This window comes from Numenius arquata, chromosome 22, assembly GCF_964106895.1.
Source record: "Numenius arquata chromosome 22, bNumArq3.hap1.1, whole genome shotgun sequence".
NCBI classification, from domain to species: Eukaryota; Metazoa; Chordata; class Aves; order Charadriiformes; family Scolopacidae; genus Numenius; species Numenius arquata.
The window spans coordinates 52123-69921 of NC_133597.1; the positions used below are offsets into that span (position 1 = coordinate 52123).

At 52.5% G+C, this 17799-nt stretch overlaps 3 protein-coding genes across 7 annotated transcripts; 2 read left to right on the forward strand and 1 right to left on the reverse strand.

The window, feature by feature from the left end:
- The first annotated feature begins 172 nt into the window (after window positions 1-172).
- On the forward strand, window positions 173-6433 carry DPAGT1 (dolichyl-phosphate N-acetylglucosaminephosphotransferase 1). Its single transcript, XM_074162384.1, has 9 exons — window positions 173-1002; window positions 1090-1210; window positions 1290-1503; window positions 1655-1801; window positions 1949-2033; window positions 2498-2686; window positions 3324-3411; window positions 3763-3918; window positions 4599-6433. Exons 1-9 carry the CDS (start codon window positions 641-643, stop codon window positions 4662-4664), a joined length of 1428 nt encoding a protein of 475 aa, XP_074018485.1. The 5' UTR covers window positions 173-640; the 3' UTR covers window positions 4665-6433.
- A 973-nt stretch (window positions 6434-7406) lies between these two features.
- On the forward strand, window positions 7407-7835 carry H2AX (H2A.X variant histone). Its single transcript, XM_074162354.1, has one exon. It carries the CDS (start codon window positions 7407-7409, stop codon window positions 7833-7835), a length of 429 nt encoding a protein of 142 aa, XP_074018455.1.
- Window positions 7836-8043: 208 nt separating this feature from the next.
- On the reverse strand, window positions 8044-17764 carry HMBS (hydroxymethylbilane synthase). 5 transcript variants are annotated; one of them, XM_074162535.1, is made up of 13 exons: window positions 17609-17764; window positions 16038-16110; window positions 15317-15366; window positions 15162-15217; window positions 13992-14069; window positions 13606-13683; window positions 12680-12755; window positions 11854-11967; window positions 11279-11317; window positions 10285-10404; window positions 9993-10046; window positions 9329-9415; window positions 8044-9121 (listed from the first exon to the last, which is right to left on the reverse strand). In XM_074162535.1, the coding sequence occupies exons 1-13, from the start codon at window positions 17738-17740 to the stop codon at window positions 8948-8950; spliced, it is 1131 nt and encodes a 376-aa protein (XP_074018636.1). In that variant the 5' UTR covers window positions 17741-17764; the 3' UTR covers window positions 8044-8947. The 5 variants fall into 5 exon arrangements, with proteins under 5 accessions (XP_074018636.1, XP_074018637.1, XP_074018638.1 ...); XM_074162536.1 differs by having other exon boundaries at window positions 11288-11317; window positions 17609-17629; XM_074162537.1 differs by lacking the exon at window positions 11279-11317 and having other exon boundaries at window positions 17609-17629.
- Between the last annotated feature and the right edge of the window lie 35 nt (window positions 17765-17799).

Genomic DNA, 17799 nt, shown 5'->3' on the forward strand with positions numbered 1-17799 from the left:
TTTTTGCCGCTCCGTTTACGGCTAGAAGAGGAAAACAGTTGTCACGTTATAAATAATAAGGTCTGTCACAATCGGGACTACGTATCGGCGAGCAAAGTCGAAGAGAGATACTTGCGTATATCGTGCCCCTAATTATACATATTTTCCCCCCTTCTATTTCGTTATCTTCTAGGATCGTTAACGTTTCGGTCCCTTCGTAAAAGAAGCTAAAGAGAAGCGCGGTGCGCCGGCTCTCCTGAAATCCAGCAGCAAACATCTAAACCGCGCTGAAAACGTCCTTCTCGTGAGGGTAACGGCTGCTTCTTTCCAGAAACGAATGAGGACGTCACGTTCCCAGAGACCGCGTCCGAACACGGAATTTAACCTCGTATTCCTAAATGTACTAACGCTATAATACAATCAAAGGCCCGGGGGAAAAAATATCTCGGCGACAGTTTTACAGCGAGAAAGAGGTCTTTTTACCACCGAAACGGTTCGGTTTCGGTCACCCTAAAACCGCACATAAACTCTGCGGAACGCACGCGATAGTTTCGCCTGGGTTTGCTCAAGTCTTTTCGCCGAACTTGCGGTGTGGAGATCCTCCCCCTGCTCTTCTTATCCAGTAGCCCGGGGGTTAAAGTACCGTTCCAGACAGCGGCTAATGAATTCTCTGGGTCGAAGGATTTTAAACTATACTATTTTACGTGAAAGCCCGCCGGCGCCGCTCCCCGCTCCCGACCCCCGCCCGGACCAAAGATGGCGGCTCCCGCGCATCCGGTCCCTCCTCTCTGGCGTCCGGCTGGAAACGGGGGGCGGGAGCGCCCGGCCCCGCTCCGCGCCCTTGGCAGAGGCAGCGCCCGCCGCGGCCATGGCGGCTTGGCCCGCCGTCCCCCTCCTCATCAACCTCGGCGGGTCGCTGCTGGGCTTCGCGGCCACGCTGACGCTGATCCCGGCCTTCAAGGACCGCTTCCTCGCCGCCCGGCTCTTCGGCGAAGACCTCAACAAGGCCTCGCGGCGGCCCGTGTGAGTAGCGGCGCTGTCCCGCCGGGCCGGCGGCGGCCCCGGGCCCGCGGTCCCCCGGGCTGACTCCCCGCCTTACCTCCCTTCCAGCCCCGAGGCGCAGGGCGTGATCAGCGGGGCCGTGTTCCTCATCATCCTCTTCTGCTTCATCCCCGTGCCCTTCCTGAGGTGCTTCGTGGAGGAGCAATGCGCGGCCTTCCCCCATGACGAGGTGAGGCCGGCCGGCGGCGCGGCGGGCACCGGCTGGGCGCGGCCGCCGGTAACCCGGGTCCCCCTTCTCTGTCCCGCAGTTCGTGGAGCTCATTGGTTCTCTCCTCGCCATCTGCTGCATGATTTTCCTGGGCTTTGCGGACGACGTGCTGAACCTGCCCTGGCGCCACAAGCTCCTTCTGCCCACCATGGCTTCCCTCCCGCTGCTGATGGTTTACTTCACCAGCTTCGGGAACACGACCATCGTGGTGCCGAAGCCCTTCCGGGTGCTGCTGGGCATGCACTTGGACCTGGGTAAGTTCCAAACCACCGGAAAACACCAAAACTCACCGAAACCGCGAGGCAGTGGATCCTCAGACAAAGCAGGAAGCGAGAGCTTGCGCGAGTCGGCGCGGGGCCTGCTTCGCCCCCGATACTAAAGCACTCGGCTCGCTCCGATCCGCAGGTATCCTCTACTACGTGTACATGGGCATGCTCGCCGTGTTCTGCACGAACGCCATCAACATTCTCGCTGGAATTAACGGAATCGAAGCAGGGCAGTCGCTGGTGATAGCTGCTTCCATTATCGTATTCAACGTCGTAGAGCTAAACGGTAAGGAAGACGACGTACACGTTTGCAGGTGCAAAGAGCAAAGGGAGATAGAATCCAAGATTTCGATATCTGGTATTATTAAAAAGCAGCCAGTCCTGTCTTATCACAAACGCATTTTTTTCTTTTTTTTTTTTTTTTTTTCTATAGGGGATTATCGAGACGATCACATTTTTTCTCTCTACTTCATGATTCCATTTTTTTTTACTACGCTGGGGCTGTTTTACCACAACTGGTAAGAGGACGGACCTTCGGAGTTTCTTCGGAAACATCCTTTCCCTTTACTTTCTCCCTTTTCAAACACAAAACCGCTTACTGACACGCAGGCAGGAAGCCGGAGCGTAGACGGGCTTCTTGCCGAAACCGAGAAAGCCGAGAACCGACAAAGCACCGACGCACCGGTAGCTTTTCTTTTTATTAGAACGATTCCGGTCACGCCGGCTCGCCCAAGTGCACGGAACGCGCTCCCTCCTGTGTCTCGCTAGCCATTTTTCCGTACCTTATTCTCCGCAAGTCAAGCCGCGGGTCCCAGTCCTGCAGTTCTTAGCATAAGTACCCGCAGTTGTTGTTTTCACTGCGTAGCTCTGCTGCAGTTCCCCCTTGGCCCCCAGCCTGGCGCGTGGGAATACATTCAGCGGTTAGAAATGGTCATTTTCACAGCAGCAGCCGTCATTTACCTTTCTGCCCTGTGGACCGCAGGTACCCATCTCGAGTGTTCGTCGGGGACACCTTCTGCTACTTTGCCGGCATGACCTTCGCCGTGGTGGGGATCTTGGGGCACTTCAGCAAAACTATGCTGCTTTTTTTCATCCCGCAAGTGCTCAACTTCCTCTACTCGTTGCCCCAACTCTTCCACGTCGTTCCTTGTCCCCGTCACCGGCTGCCGAGGTAACGTACCCGAGTGACCTACAGTGGTACCGCAGGTCGTGCCTTTTATCTCCGGCGCCAGCTGAGAAAGGTGGTGGTAGGAGCTCTTTTAAAAAGCCATCCGAGTAAGTTTTAGAATTCAGAGTTAGCTGGCTTGCTCTGCCGGCTACGGTCAAGTCATACAGTAGAGGTTTCTCAAAGACGTTCGCTTTTCTGACCGCCCCACCCTCCCAGACACAGAAAAGTGATTTTTGGTAGTGTTAGAGTACGATTATTCTCGGCTCCAAGACAGAGAAACCAGCGCGGGTCGCTTTTAACGCTGTCGCAGTGGGACCTGCTAAGATTTCAGAGCAGCGAACGTTTTGTGGCGCTGTGCCACATCGGCGGTCGTCTCTGCAGACGATAGGTTCTTCTGCTTTATTTTTAAAACTATACAGCTTACGGGTATATCGGGGCTGCAGTGCGGAGGAATCTCCTCCTGACTCGGCCAGGCTGAGGGACTAGGTATCGGCAGCTGCTGCTAAGCGTGTTGGATTATTCCCGATTTTTTTCACCGCCGGATTTCTTAGGTACTCGGCTGTGGCTCTAAGGCTGCTTTACGTAAGGACCTCTCTGTCTCCTCGCTCTCTCCGGACTAAAATTTTCATGTTTCTTTTAGGCTCAATCCTAGTACGGGGAAGTTGGAGATGAGCTACTCCAAATTCAAAACTAAGAGCCTCTCTGCCCTGGGAACGTACATTCTGAAGGTAATATCCGGAAAACATTCAAACTCCAGATGCATTTTGAGGCGGTGATCCAATGCGAGAAGAACAGTAAGGGAGGGAATGTAAAACTTACGGGTTCGCTAATTATTTCCTGGCTCAAATCCAGAATAAGAGATTCCGCTTAGCCCATCACGGTTCCTCGCGGCCACTCGATACTGTTAATAATCTTTCAGAGTAACCGCACGTAGCAGTGGCCCGGGACCGTCACGAGCCTGTCCCGTAAGAGCGTGAGCCGGGCTTCAGGGATGGTACAGCGAAAGGGATCTTGAGCAAAACCAGCTGGTGACCACCAAACGTACCTGGTGAAATAGGGCGCGATATTTCTTTCCCCAGGCGGCCAAGATCTTGCACGTAGTAGATGTGAGGAGTGGAACGGATGAAGATGGCGAATACACCGAGTGCAATAATATGACGCTTATTAACTTTGTTATAAAGCTGATCGGACCCACCCACGAGCGAAATCTCACGCTCCTGTTGCTACTCATTCAGGTCAGACAAACGATTCCTCCGGCAGAAAGGCGTACTCTGCAATAGAAACAGATCCAAATCGGTCTCAAGGGTTTCAAGGGGAAAGGGGGAAGTAAAGTATCACGCTCTTCACGCAAGGTGTAATTGAGCTGTAGAGCTTGAGAAGAATCAGAAGTTTACACAGCTCGAGGAGGAAACAGATCCCTCCCTCCCAGAGACCGAACAGGGCTTAGCAGGACATCGGGGCTGGAAGAGGTCAGGGAGTACGTACCGCTTGATGTAGAGCCCAGTCACAGCAGAGAAGTCTTGGCAGCGCCTTCTTGTAAGGATGCCAAACCGCAGCTTTGTCGTGAGGTATTTTGCATTACAAACCGTAGGGTTTACAGTATAACGTCGGCTCCTTAAGGAGAGCGTCGTTCCCAACCGTTCGTCTCGTCCGCTTGCTCTCGCAATGTGACCGTGCGCGAGCACATGCAGAAATACCCCCCAGATAACTACGGTTCTCAGAGAAAGACCGAAGGACTTGGCTAGGCTTCTGCCTTTCGTCTTTCCGTACCTACAAAATTCACCCTAAATGTTGTTATTTAGTGAAACGATGCACGCTGGAAAGCGTACCGAATCCATCTGGAAAGGAGGAGTCTGCCAGCCTGTAAACTATTTAACGCTATAACGTTTCTGTTGTCTGTCTGATATTTTCCTAGGTCCTGGGCAGTACGATTGCATTTTCAATCCGGTACCAACTAGTGCGCTTGTTTTATGACGTCTGACTGGGCTGCCGGGAGCAGGGGAAAGACTCGTACCTGCCGGTTGATTTTCTGCAGTCGTGACCAAATGATTCAACTGATCTTACTCCGGCCCTCCGAGAACCTCAGGACGCCTGCCAAAATGAAAGCAACTAGTCTGCGGGGGCCAGTCTTGAACTGTAATCGTATTTTTGGGGGGGGCGCAGAAGGCTTTTGTCCGATTCTCCCGACGGAAAAAATTCTACGCTAGTTGGACGTGACGGCTACTGGGAATACAGGGAAGTAAGTAACCCAAACGTTTACTCGCAGCGCTTAAGGAAAGATGGAGTCTCTGTACGTCTAACAAGCACGTTACCGTTCCCCCAAAAGAGAAAATGGAAACTTCAATTTCAGTGAGACTGTGTACAGCAGAACAAGTAAACCGGAATCCTCACCTCGCTTCTCCAGTCCTGGCTTCGGTCCGCGGACAGAGAGTAATGTGTTATAAACCGTACCCAAAACTTGGAGCACTCTGAGAATAAAATAACTCGAGGTATCTTTTCACCTTCGGTGCTTTGCCTTGAGAATATTGACACGCAGCGAAACCGCGTAACGCGGTACATCTCTGTGGCCTTCTGCCCTGCTAGGGGGCTGATCGTTTCTGCGGTAGGCCCCCTCCTCTTTCACAGCCGCCAGGAACGTTCCCGACAAAGGGCTTTTACTTCTGAATATCTTTATCGTCTGCCTTCCTTCGTGGAACGGGACACATTTGAAACAGGCTAGCAGAGTAAGGATCGCTGTCCTTTCCTGCGGAGGACATCAGTAAAGCCTTTGATTGACACAGAACTAAGACCCTGCAAGATGCGGTACCCTGTTCCTCAGGGTACTCTAGCACTATCCGGCACCGTAGCTCACCGCAGAATTGCTGCCTACCCGACAGAGAAAAACCCATAGAACGGTCATCGGAGTATCAGGTTAAAGAGCGCGCGAGAATACCGGGATTGAAAAGCGAAATAATGAAACAGCAGAGGCAGGGATGCTGAGATGGGCGACAGTAGAAGTTGCCGAGTCCCGTACCTTAATAGACGCGAGGCTGCTGCGCTTCCACGCGTCCAAGTCCAGCCAGTAGCAAGGCTGGGGAACGGGTTCCCGGTAGGCAAAAATTCACGTGTTCTGTGACACTGATCAACACAGAAAACACAGCATTCAAACGTGAAGGGAACGAGTGGCCAAATCCTCTTCCTCCTCTCCAGCCGATCGGTTTGGAAGGCTGCTAGTGGAGTATATTCATATAAACACATACGTATACACCCGCGCTACAAATCCCTTCCCTTAAACGCTCAGTCTGTCCAGTAACTAGCTGCTGGATTTCCCGCACCGGGGCGTGTGAACACCCAAGATGAGATACGCAGTACTACTCCGCTTGCTCTTAGGCAAATCTTTTCCCCTCGAGAGGAGAGAGGAATCGATCTCTCCGCTAGCCGATTCAGACGCGTGGCCTTCCAGTAGCCGACCGTCAGACACCCGGCCCGTTACCTCCAGTTAACTGGCTTAGACCTACCTCCAATCGGCAACCTGCTGACCGTGATCTCTCCCGTATCTGGTCCTAGATACTTGGCTCCAAAGCCTGTCATCCTGCTCGCTCGTTAGAGATCACGCACGCTGGCATTCTACCCCGGCCGCCCCTCTGGACATGCTCCAGTCTTCCTGTTCGCTGGTACCGCAAATACGCTGGCCCCTGTGGCCTGATGCCGATTGCTGGCGCTTAGCCCTCCAGACGTATGTACGCACACATAGGGTTGACGCTCCCCTCACGCTCCAAAAAAAAAAAAAAACCAACGGATTTTAATGAGACAGGACAAACCGCAGAGATAAATGCTACAACACGCGTTCGTGCATGACCGCCTTCACCCGGCATCTCCTTCCATGGTCCCATGTTTTTTTCCTCCCGGTCCGCTTTGACATCTTCCCCACCTTTGGCGTTTCCCTTAAGCAGCCCAAAACTACGTCTCGCACATTCTCGCAATCCCCTAAAATCGATCTCGCATTTGGTGCTCTTCCCGCGTGCCGCTGTAAGCCCAGCAGCCCTACAGGCGGGGGTCCCCTCAGTCTGCTGGCATCCCGGGAGGACCCCGCCTCGCCTCGGCAGAATCCAAGCCCAGGCCGGGGCCCGGGGTGACCCGGTTCCTCAAAAACCTCCGGGAGCGGCCCCGCCGGGGCGGCATCACACCGGTTCGGTCATCGGAGTGCCCATCGGCCGCCACTCCCCCACCCCTTCGGGTCAGTTACCCTGAGGTGACACACAACCGCTCTGGAGACCTCACCGCCTCCCGTCAGGACTCGGGCGGGCGCTTGGGCCACCCACAGGCGAACGGGAAGCGCGGTAGCCCCCCGCGCCACAGTCGGCTCGCTCGGCCCCTCCGCCGCCAGCACACCGGCCCCGAGGAGCGGACAGGCCCGCCACCGCCGCGCCGGTCCCCTCAGCACCCCCCCCGCCGGCGGCACGAACCAACGGCCCCGGCCGGTATGAATTTGGCGCCTTACCTTCTCATTGGTGGGCCTCCGCGGCCAATAGACTCGGGGCAAGCGCCGTGGCGTCACACGGGCGACCAATCGGCGAAAAGTTTCTTCCGGCAGAGGCGCCAATAGCGAGGCGCGGTAGCGCTATCCAATGAGCCGAGTCCTACTTTGCGGAAGGCTATAAAAGGGCCGGGTGCGGAGGCTCCCGCCCCACTTCGCCACGGCGCTCCGGAAGAGAGGGTAGAGCTCGCAGCGGACCGAGGCGCCATGTCTGGCCGCGGCAAGAGCGGCGGTAAGGCCCGAGCGAAGGCCAAGTCTCGCTCATCCCGGGCCGGGTTGCAGTTCCCCGTTGGGCGAGTTCACCGGCTGCTGCGGCGCGGGCACTACGCGGAGCGGGTGGGGGCCGGCGCCCCCGTTTACTTGGCTGCCGTGCTGGAGTACCTGACGGCCGAGATCCTGGAGCTGGCGGGCAACGCGGCCCGCGACAACAAGAAGACGCGCATCATCCCCCGTCACCTCCAGCTCGCCGTCCGCAACGACGAGGAGCTCAACAAGCTGCTGGGCGGCGTCACCATCGCGCAGGGCGGCGTCCTGCCCAACATCCAGGCCGTGCTGCTGCCCAAGAAGACCGGCGGCGCCGCGGGCCCCACCAAGGCTGGCAAGAAGGGCAGCGGGCAGCAGTCGCAGGAGTACTAGGCCGGTCGCCGTCGCCCCCCCCACCCCGACACCATACAAAGGCCCTTTTCAGGGCCGCCCCATTACTCAGCGAGAGAGCTGCGATCCGCGGGGGGGGGGGGGGCGGGGGGGGGGAGGAGGGGCACGGACACCCGCGGGGGCGGTGAGGAACCGGCCCGCTCGAGTCCGGGCAGAAAAGCTGAACAGGCTGCTCCGAAAGCACACCGGGGTGCGTGTAATTTCACTGTATTTATCGCCCATTACATTCAACGGACATTGCGTAGAGAATAAAACACTTCATTTCCGAAACGGGACCCCAGTAAGGTGCCGTTTCAGTGTTTCTACAAGGCACTGTAAGGCACGAGCCCTGCTGCGGAGAGTGAGCCCGTACCGAAAACGGTACCCGGTTTCCAGGAAAAGGAAAGGGTAAACGGTCGCAGAGAAAGGCACGATAGCCTGGATACAGGCCTCCTCTTCGGCTCCTGGCCGGCACAGACAAATGGCTGTCAGATTATCCTTATAGGCAAGCGTATAAGGGAAACCAGGCTGGCTGTCCGCTTACTCCCCCATCTATTACTGGCCGATTGACAAATTTACATCCGGTAACTGCAAACTTAATTCCTTACCTTAACCTATGGTGGACATAGTAAAGTAGCACAGATGCTATGAGGAACCCAGCATTGGGAACCTAATGGCAATCTTCAGCATTCAGACGGGTGAACAGGCCCGAATAATATTGACTACCGTAAGTACTTTGGTACTGTCGGCGCAGTACAGCGCTTCAGCACCGTCACCTTGTGTCTCATGGTAATTTGTAATGAGCGCCTTACTCCTAAATGGAATAGGAGAACGCTTACAGACTTTTTAAAATTCTTTTAACTTTCTAGCTACAATAATTGTTCAAAAACCTTCACAGAGACACTTTGCGATTTTGAGAAATGCATAAAGGGATCAAAATTCTGACCAGCATAAACTACTCGAGTTAGCTAGCTTAGTATTTCAAGTTTTTGTGCCCAAACATCCAATAAGACCGGTTCACGTTTAAATAAATCCCTTCCTCCAGAGGAGGACGATGATAGCGTAGCTGCGAAGACTTGCTGGAGTCGCAGCGCTCGTGCCAACGCTCCGCAGGTTTAGCGGGCGTCATTGAGCTGCCGCGCCACGCTCAGGATGTGCTTCGCTCCCTTGCTCAGAAGTAAACTGGCTACTTCGACCCCGAGGTTCTCTGCAGCCTCTTGGGCCTGACCGGGGACGTTCTTGGCTGTGATGCCAACACGCTGCACATCGTCATTCGGTCCATCTTCGTTCTGCAAATGTAAACACTCGAAGGTGAGGCAGCGGGAAGGCGTGGGCAACGAACGGTTTGAGCACACATGAAACGGGGTAAAATCTGAAGAGCCTCGAGAACCCTGTGCCGTTAGCGTTCCCGACGAACCAGACCAAAAGTCATAGACCTCAAAAGGTCTGGTTTTGTCTTTCTGCTTCGGGTTTGGATTTTGAAGCCGCCCGCGTACCTGTTGGGGATAATGAACGCTGGTCTGCATCGTCTCCTTCAGGCTATCGGATCCGTCCAAACTGTAGACCGCTCCTGTCAAATACAACTTGGAAAGACATACAGAAGGGATTAATACCACGTTAACAAACAATCAGAAAGCCAAATGCTCCCTTTAAAAAAAACAAATAAACCAAAACAAAAACATGCAACATTCGAAGCTCGGTTTGGAGGGGGAGGTTTCTGTAGTGCAGTGGGATCAGCAAGAATAGCGGTACGATGCCACTGTAACCAAAGCAATCCCTGTTAGGGCATGGGCGACTTCCCAAGGAAAAAGATGAATTTTTTTCTAGCTTCCCACCTCTTTAATCGCAGTCTGTTGTGTGAAAACACTGATTTTCTGGGCTCAGAAGCGAGACCGTCAGATCTCAGGGCAACGCTACCTTTAAAGAAGGGAGGGGGGTAGAAATCCGGTCCTTATTAATAAGAGCATTTTCTAGAAGCTTGAGCTTCAAGTAGCCGGACCCATTCTCATACTCCTGCTTTGGACACAAACGCAGAAGGCTACAGTCAGGAGCCCATAAGAGGTATCTGCTGGAGTTTCCTTCAGGGAAGCATCGGGGAACACGCACGTGCCGGAACAGGTTTTCAGACGTAATGCCAGATAAATACCGAGTACTCCTCACCTGGCCATCTTTCAGCACGGTGTTGACGGCGACAGGGACGCTACATCCACCCTCCTAAAAGAGATAGCAGCTGACGCCGAGGCTCCTACCCGACACCTTCAAAGCAGAGGCCTCTGAAAAGTTTAGGCCGCACGCAACCCTGCCCGCTGCTCCTCAGGCCCTTCTCGATTCAGAGTTTCTACTCTGCAGTTTTGGCAAAGTGTAATAGGTTTCCCACCCTATGGCCGGGTCAGGTCAACCAGCAGAGCAGTATTTACCGCTGCAGGCAGAAGAGGGAGGACGCCGCACCTACCAAACGTTTCATAAAGGCTCTCTCGGCAATGCAGCACAACACGGTGTCTGCATCGTGCAGGGCAGACACCATATTCAGTATCTCTTGGTCTTTGGCACGAACTTCCACTGCTAAGGCACCCTAGAAGAAGAAAATGAAACGCACGACATAATCGTAATTTCTCAATTTCACGCGTCTCCGTGAGCACTCAGCGTTGGTCACTGAACAAAACTCAGAGGCTCGGATATGCATTTGACTAAGGCGGCGATGTTTAGATGTTTACTAAAATGAATTACGAAGCAATCCACCGGTTGCAGAGACATCCTACAGCAGCTGCTGTAAAGAGAAGATCGGAACTTACTTCAGCCAAACGTTCAAGATCACGCTGTCACCTCAAACCATTCGAGAGCCCCTCTCGGTTATGACCGCATATATAGAAACACCCACCCCGATATCCCTTTGCGACAAGACGGCTGGATAAGTCCAAGCTTCCCAACCTTATCTCAAGATAAAGATCAAGTCCGGAATGACTACCAGTGACAAAACAATTCTCTTCCAAACTGGAAACAGAAGGGGGCGGGGAGAATGCGCGGTACCTGACAAATACGTGATCAAAATCACAATTTCAGGCTGAATTTGCCCTCTTCGCATCAGAGGGCAAAGATACTGCGGTGACATTATCTCTATTTTAACGCACCGTTATCCCGAAAGAGCGCAGCACTGACCCTGCCAGAGCCCGCCCTGACGTAGTTGTGCCACGTTTTTCCTTCACCACTTACTGTTTTCCGTTACCGATGGCATTCAGCCCCCACCACACCGGGTAACAGAGCCGGCTACCATTCTTCCCACACGCTGTGCCTAAAACAGCGTAACGGCCAACAGAACAGATCGATGCCGTGGTTCTTTAGCAACAAGCACGCACGAAGTATTCGGCACAATTAACCACTCTGACACGCTGTACCGCTGCCAGCTTTCAACACGCGGTACAGGCTACGATACAAAAGTCGTAACGTACCTGTCCAACAGCGTACAGACAATCTTCGGGGCTTAGGAGCTGGAAAACAGTAAAATCAGAGTCAACTCACGTTGCACCGTTCAGAATACGGGAAGCGAGAGCCAAATTCTATGCTCGCGTCTAAGACCGATTGCTTTTGCGCCTGACCAAAGAAATATCACACGCGCCCCTTTCCCAGGCCTCAGTTTGCACCCCTAAAGTGGGACAATGCGCTTTCCTTCACCTGGACTGTAACACACCGTGAATTAGAAAAATCTTATGATCAGAAAAATCTTAAGGCACGCACGCTGCTGCATTGCTAGACGCGAGCATTGCGAAATGCTGGGAAACCATCAGATTACAAACTGCTATCGCACCACGGAAAGCTGAACAGTATAAACTCCCGTACGAAGAAAACGAAACCAACCGACAAAAAAAAAAAGTAATTAAAAAAATCCCCCTTGAAGCGCATCAAATCCCAAGGTGGCAATGGATTCAGCAGGCTCCACGCTCATCTCTCACAGGACAACCGCAAGGTCTGAAAGGCAGTCGACGGGTCGGCAGAGAACGGCACTTTCTGCTTTGCTAGTCCTCACCTGGCCGATGCGATTTTCCCAGCCCATTCTCTTCAGCCCAGCAGCCGCCAGGATGATGGCACTGAACTCTTCCTTCTCATCTAGCTTCTTTAAGCGGGTATTTAAATTCCCTCTCTGTAGAAGTGATTAAGCAAGCATAGAAACAGCAGGCGCGCGGTCCTATAACCGCTTAGCGTTCGCTTGAGCGTGTTTACAGAATGCACAGACTCCAACAGCCTCCAAATGAGAATCAGAGTACAATCGTGAAAGAGGCGTTCGTTACGACAGCTGCTGCTTTAAATAGAATTTTGCAGAGCATTGCGGAATATTAATTCAAGCACCGACTCTCAAAAGTTGCGTACGTCATTCAAGTACGTTACTCGCACCCGACACCAACTCCTTTGGCACAGCAAAGAACGGGGTCTGAATTAACGGTGCCTTTTACTACCTCTAGTTCATCAGCCCACATCGGAACCGGCGGCCCAAATCACATCCGTGGTATTGGGAACCGATTGGCGCTTGGCCACACCGCTGCGACAAACACACGGTAGGCACCCGTGAAGCGGGATTTTGAACATTCGTTAAAGTAAAAATTCATCTGCATCCTGATTCTCAGGTAGATTAAGGCCGGCCCCTTTCTACAGCCTGGTGAGAAAGCAGAGGACCGAAGGGGCCACCCTACGCTACGTACCCCTCTTGGCGTAGGTTAGCAGAGGGCAGACCGAGGAAGCGGTTTGTTCTTGTAGGTCCAGTAGTATAAATCAGCCTCGATTCTAGATTTCACGTTAAATTACATTTTCCTGTTTGCAGCTTTACCCGGCTCCCCCGTTTTGCCAGAAAAGGATACAATATCCCTGAATTCTAACTGAGGGAACTTCTTTTTCAGCTGGGCTGCTCTGCGAAGTGAACTGGTTCCAATCACGCTGTGGGGAAAATAAAAGCAATGAAATATAGAATACTCCTACGGTTACCTCCAGCCAGAGATGTGTCTGAGCTTTCGAGGAAACAAATGACGACTTTTTTTTTTTTTTAAATTTTTGAATAACGAAGATCTAAGAACCTGCCAATGATTTGTATCTCCTTAGAAGAAAGAAAACCGCTCCGTGAGGTTTAGCACAAAGTCTGGCCGAAGCCGCTCCCAAGGAACAGATTTACAGGAGACGCTTCTGGAGGGCAGCCCCCGTCAAGGACTGATGAAGCCACAACGCTCGCCACGGAAAAAAAGACTCGGCTACCCCAAACCGCACCAGACAACTGAAGTTACTAAACTGGGAGGACTTCGTCAATGACAGAAATGCAGCGGGAGGAGAACCGTTGGAAACGGTAGGGCGCAAAACTGGAAACCACAAAAAACTGCCAGTCCGGGCAGTAAGCGTTTCCTTTCTAGACACGCATACTATTCTTTTTTCTCGGCACCCTACAACCTAAACCAGACTCGATTTTCCTGCTATCCGTATGCACAGAAACGCAGGTCTACGTTTGCGTCACAGCTAGTTTGTTTCTTTTACTTTAACACAGAAAAAAAAAAAAAAACATCTTTCTAATCGTTACCTTAATCTGAGTAATTTCACTCAGCTGACTCAGACAAAAGACTCCAATAAGCTCTACGGAAAGGCAGGGAACGTCGGTCAGGCAATTCAAAATGGAGAAACGGCTCGCACTTCCAGCAGAACCGTAAGAAAGCGATGTGAAAAAACTAACAAAATCGGAACCGGCTGGGTAAGAACAAGACCGCATTTTTACACCTGTCTTCCCCTCCCTTTCTCCGCTCACCTCTTTTCAGGAAGGAGGCTCAGTGTTTTCCCGCAGTTTTTGGGATGAAAGACGACAGCATCAAGTGGGTTTTCCCTTCTGCAAAATAATACAAGCGCAGAATCACCGAGATATCATTTCACAGAAGGCCATTAAGCTTAACACCCGGCAGAACCGCCTCTGGTTCCAAAATACCCCATCGTTATTATAAAAGCAAGAATTTCCAGCAAACCCGCTGGCTACGGAAAACTAGGACAGCTCTAGCGTTTCCACTGTTTCAGAGATTATTCGGAGGGTGGTCGAACTCTGAACGCCTAAAAGGACCTACGGTGCCTTTGCTTTCCTACCACCACCAACACTGTAAAACGCAAATCCCTGGGAGAATCGAGCCTCGCGTCCACACTTACTTGCAGACAGCGCCGATGGTAAAGCCAGGAGGAAGAGAAGTTGGCAAGTCCTTCAAGGAGTGAACCACGAGGTCAACTCTAAAAATTAGAGGACAGCAATCACTGAACGGATGGTTGAGCTCACACGGTACCTACCATAGGCCTGCAGGTCATCTACAGAAAAGCGTGAATCCATCCCGGGAATTAATTTGGAGAAGAGGGAAGAATTTCAGGATTCTATAGCCAGAATTACTGTAGAATTCCAGTGTTACTCCAGAAGAGCCACTTCACCTTTCTCCGTCCCTCTTTTCCCATCTGTAAAATTAAGACAACGCCTTCCTCCCAGCAGCGACGCGAGACGTGTTACAACAATCGGGTTGAATGAGGGGAAGACGCCGGAGATGTTCACGTGGGAAGACTCACCAAACCGATAAGCAAACAGTACGCTGGCCGGTATTATGCTTCAAACTAAAAAAAAAAACAGCTAGCCAAAGCAGAACCTATCTGCTTTGTTACAAGGCAAACAAACGTAACTGTAAATGCGTGAATCTCCAGTACTTTTTCACTGACTTTACTTGAAAATGCAGCGCCCATGGGTCACACACGTAGAAGAACATCTTCGTTTTTAAACCTACTTCGTAAGGGGTGTAAGTACCACTGAAACCCTCCTCAGGATATTGAAAAAGGCGGGGGCAGGGGGGGAAAAGCGCTAATCTCTCTCTTCTCCAGCAGGAGCCTGAACTGAGTTTTTCTGTAGAAAGAAGTTACCCAGAAAGCAGCGCAACTTGTCCGCGCCCATTTCCCCTGCACATTTAGCATGCAAGTACGTTAATAAACGTTAACACTAAATGCGGTACGCAATATCTTAACTCCACCAAGCAAAGTATTCTTTTAAAAGAACGCACTTGTAAGCAGGAAATAGATTAGATTACAGGCTCTCCGATGCACATGCAAACACATAAATCACAGGAGAAAAACACCTCACTGGGGCAGACCAAGCAACGCAACTCCACTTAAAAATATACGGCCTAAGCCCGGGGGGAGCAGGGGAAGACAATGACTTATCAAAGGATTTCTTAGCCAGAGAGGTACCAGAGCAGTAAGAAACCAGATCAAATACGCAACAAAGCCAAAGATGTCCAAAGAGCACCACGAACGCCAGCGCAGGGAAAGAAAACAACGAGCTCTTACTCATTTCTTTCAAGCGCATTTTCCAGCTCTTTGGTGAAGAGGCTCTTCTCCCCAATCTATACATAAATGGAGGAACACGAATCACAAAAGAAAAATCCGCAAACGTATCATCAAATACAATTACTTCTTGTGTAAAGGAAGAAGAGAACCTTTACCTTGGAAAGTGCTGTATCCAAGATCTTGTCTCCAGTCGTTGACATGGCAACTGCTCAGAGAGAGAACAGAGGTAAAAGGTGAGGCTTGTTCAGAGCACACGGGCCCGGACCGGAAATATCTACATAACACGTAACGGGCAGTACAGCATCACGCGCTACTGCGTGAACGCAGATTCAAGATAAACTTAAGAGCAGCTCAATTCTAGAAATACACCGTGCTCAAGACAAGTGAAATTCGGACTTCCTTCACTGCCCTCGAAAACAGAGCGAGGGGGCAGAGGGCGGGTTTTGGGAAGCGCTGACCCAACGGGAATTGCCACGGTCTTTCTCCGAGTGCCAGCAACCAAGTACTCAGCAGTTCTCTCGGTGAAAGGCTGAGCTCCCCTTATTCCTGCGCCGTTGAACGCCTCAAGCCAGGGACAGGAAAACGTCCCCAGCGCATAGCAGGCTGCGGCCAGAGCAACGCCAGGTTCTCAAATGGAGCCGCCTAACACCCTCAGCGTGACATACTCGGAGCTTCAACCATCAGGAGCTTACGAATTCCACCTTTCCCCCCTAGAAGAAACCAGCAGCAGTTGCGCAGCCACACAACGTAACTGAATTCAGACGGCACTCTTAGATATGCGGGGTTGAATCCTCCTCCTCGTGACAGCACTCTACACGCGCATCTCTTGCACACAAAGATAAGCGGCCGCTCCCACTGCCGTCCAAAAAAACTTACCGATCTCAAAGTGGAGGTCAGGGTATAGCTCACGGAGCATCTCGACGACGCTGTCAGTTTGAATCCGGGCCAGCTGCAACGAAGCAGAAAGCAAAGCCCTATACAAAGAGCGCATCAACCATACGGTACCTAGAGAGGACTTTGCCATTCTTCGATGGCCAGGCACGCGTGACCGCTACATTGTCTAAAACGAAAGCATTAAAAATAAGTAGCCCCGAGTAAAATCGTTCACGTTTACAAACTCCTCGAACCAGGTGAACGCAGCACGACCAGAACATTTCACCGAAGAACTCATTTAATCGACTAAGGGGCAAAATAACATCTCTCCGCGTCCAGCGCTGCTGCGATCCAAGCACTGACAAGGCAAAGCAAAGAATTTATTGAGTTAAGAAGAGCGATTAGAGCAGAAGACTATTAGGATTTGCACTCTCCTTCCAGCTGCGTTATCAAGGTCACTGCTGTTCCACACAGAATATACATTTCTCGATACCACCTCAGCGCCTTTATTCATAGACAGCATTTACCTATTAACTTTGAGGCGCTTGGTTTCACCTCTGCAGATTGTGCCTGCTGAAAGACGCCCGCTCGTGAACAAGCGGGCGGAAAGGCAAGCTAAAACATCCCCCTGTCCCCAGCGACGAAAGAACAAGTCACATCGCACACCGGGTACCCTCTGCTTTTTCTAAGAGTATGAATTTTACCGATACTGCAAGTTTTGGGAGAAGCCAGTAGGATTTCACTGCGCCACTGGGAAATCTATCGTTGCTGGCAAACATGAGTTCTTTATGCTCTATAAGATCAGAGCTCTACGTAGAGGTTTTACGGACGAAGAAACAAACGGAAGTAACAGCTTAGATCTGCACGCGCAGCGAGCAACAGATCTTAAAGCAGTAAAGCGCAAGAAGAACATTTCCTCGCGTAAGAACAGCAGAAGCAAATAAAATATAAACAGAATTACACCGGCAGAGTCTCATTCCACACACAAGCGGCAGCAGACTCGAGCAACCGCAGGTGAGTTTCAGCTTTTCTCCCACCGATGAGCTGCGTAGCCCGGGGCGATTAACTTTGCTCTCAGCACTGTAGTTTCCCTAAACACAAAACGAGCACAAGCAGCCGCTTCCCTTTGCAAAGTGTGACAAGAGCCTCAGGTTAGAGAAAGCGGCAGCAGCACGCCCGGCTGCATCCCTTCGCCTTCTTGAAAGCGCAGAATTCTTCCCAGAACGTGGTACCCGAACGAAAGCGGTTATCTCGGAGCAAAGGCCCGAAGGAGGTTTATCTCCCTGGGCGAGGCCGCTCCCGGCCGGCGATACCCGCTCTATCTCCGGACGCGGCCCCTGCGCCAGCTGAAGCCGTTGCTCCTCGGCGGGAGGTTTGGGGGGGGCCGTTGGCCGTTTTCTCTTTCCCGCCTCCCTGGAGGAGACGCACAAGCCTTGCAAGTTAAAAGCCCACACCGAGATCCCCGTTACCGCGCCCTCCCCAAACACTCCGTTACCTCAACAGCGGCCGCGCTACCTGCAACCGACCGTCACCCGCGCTCCAAATCAACCGGTTTCGCACCGAGCCCCGCGTACCTGGCTCCGGCGGGTGCCCACGCGGACCGCGCGGCCGCCCACGCCGTTCTCGCCCTGCGGCGACATCCCGGTCAGCGCCGGCCCCGCCACCGGGCCCCCCGCCAGACCCCCGCTCCCGGCCGGCGCCGCCATCGCACGGTCCGTCCCGCACCACCCCGCGGTACCGCCCCGCCCGCCCGACGTCACGTCCG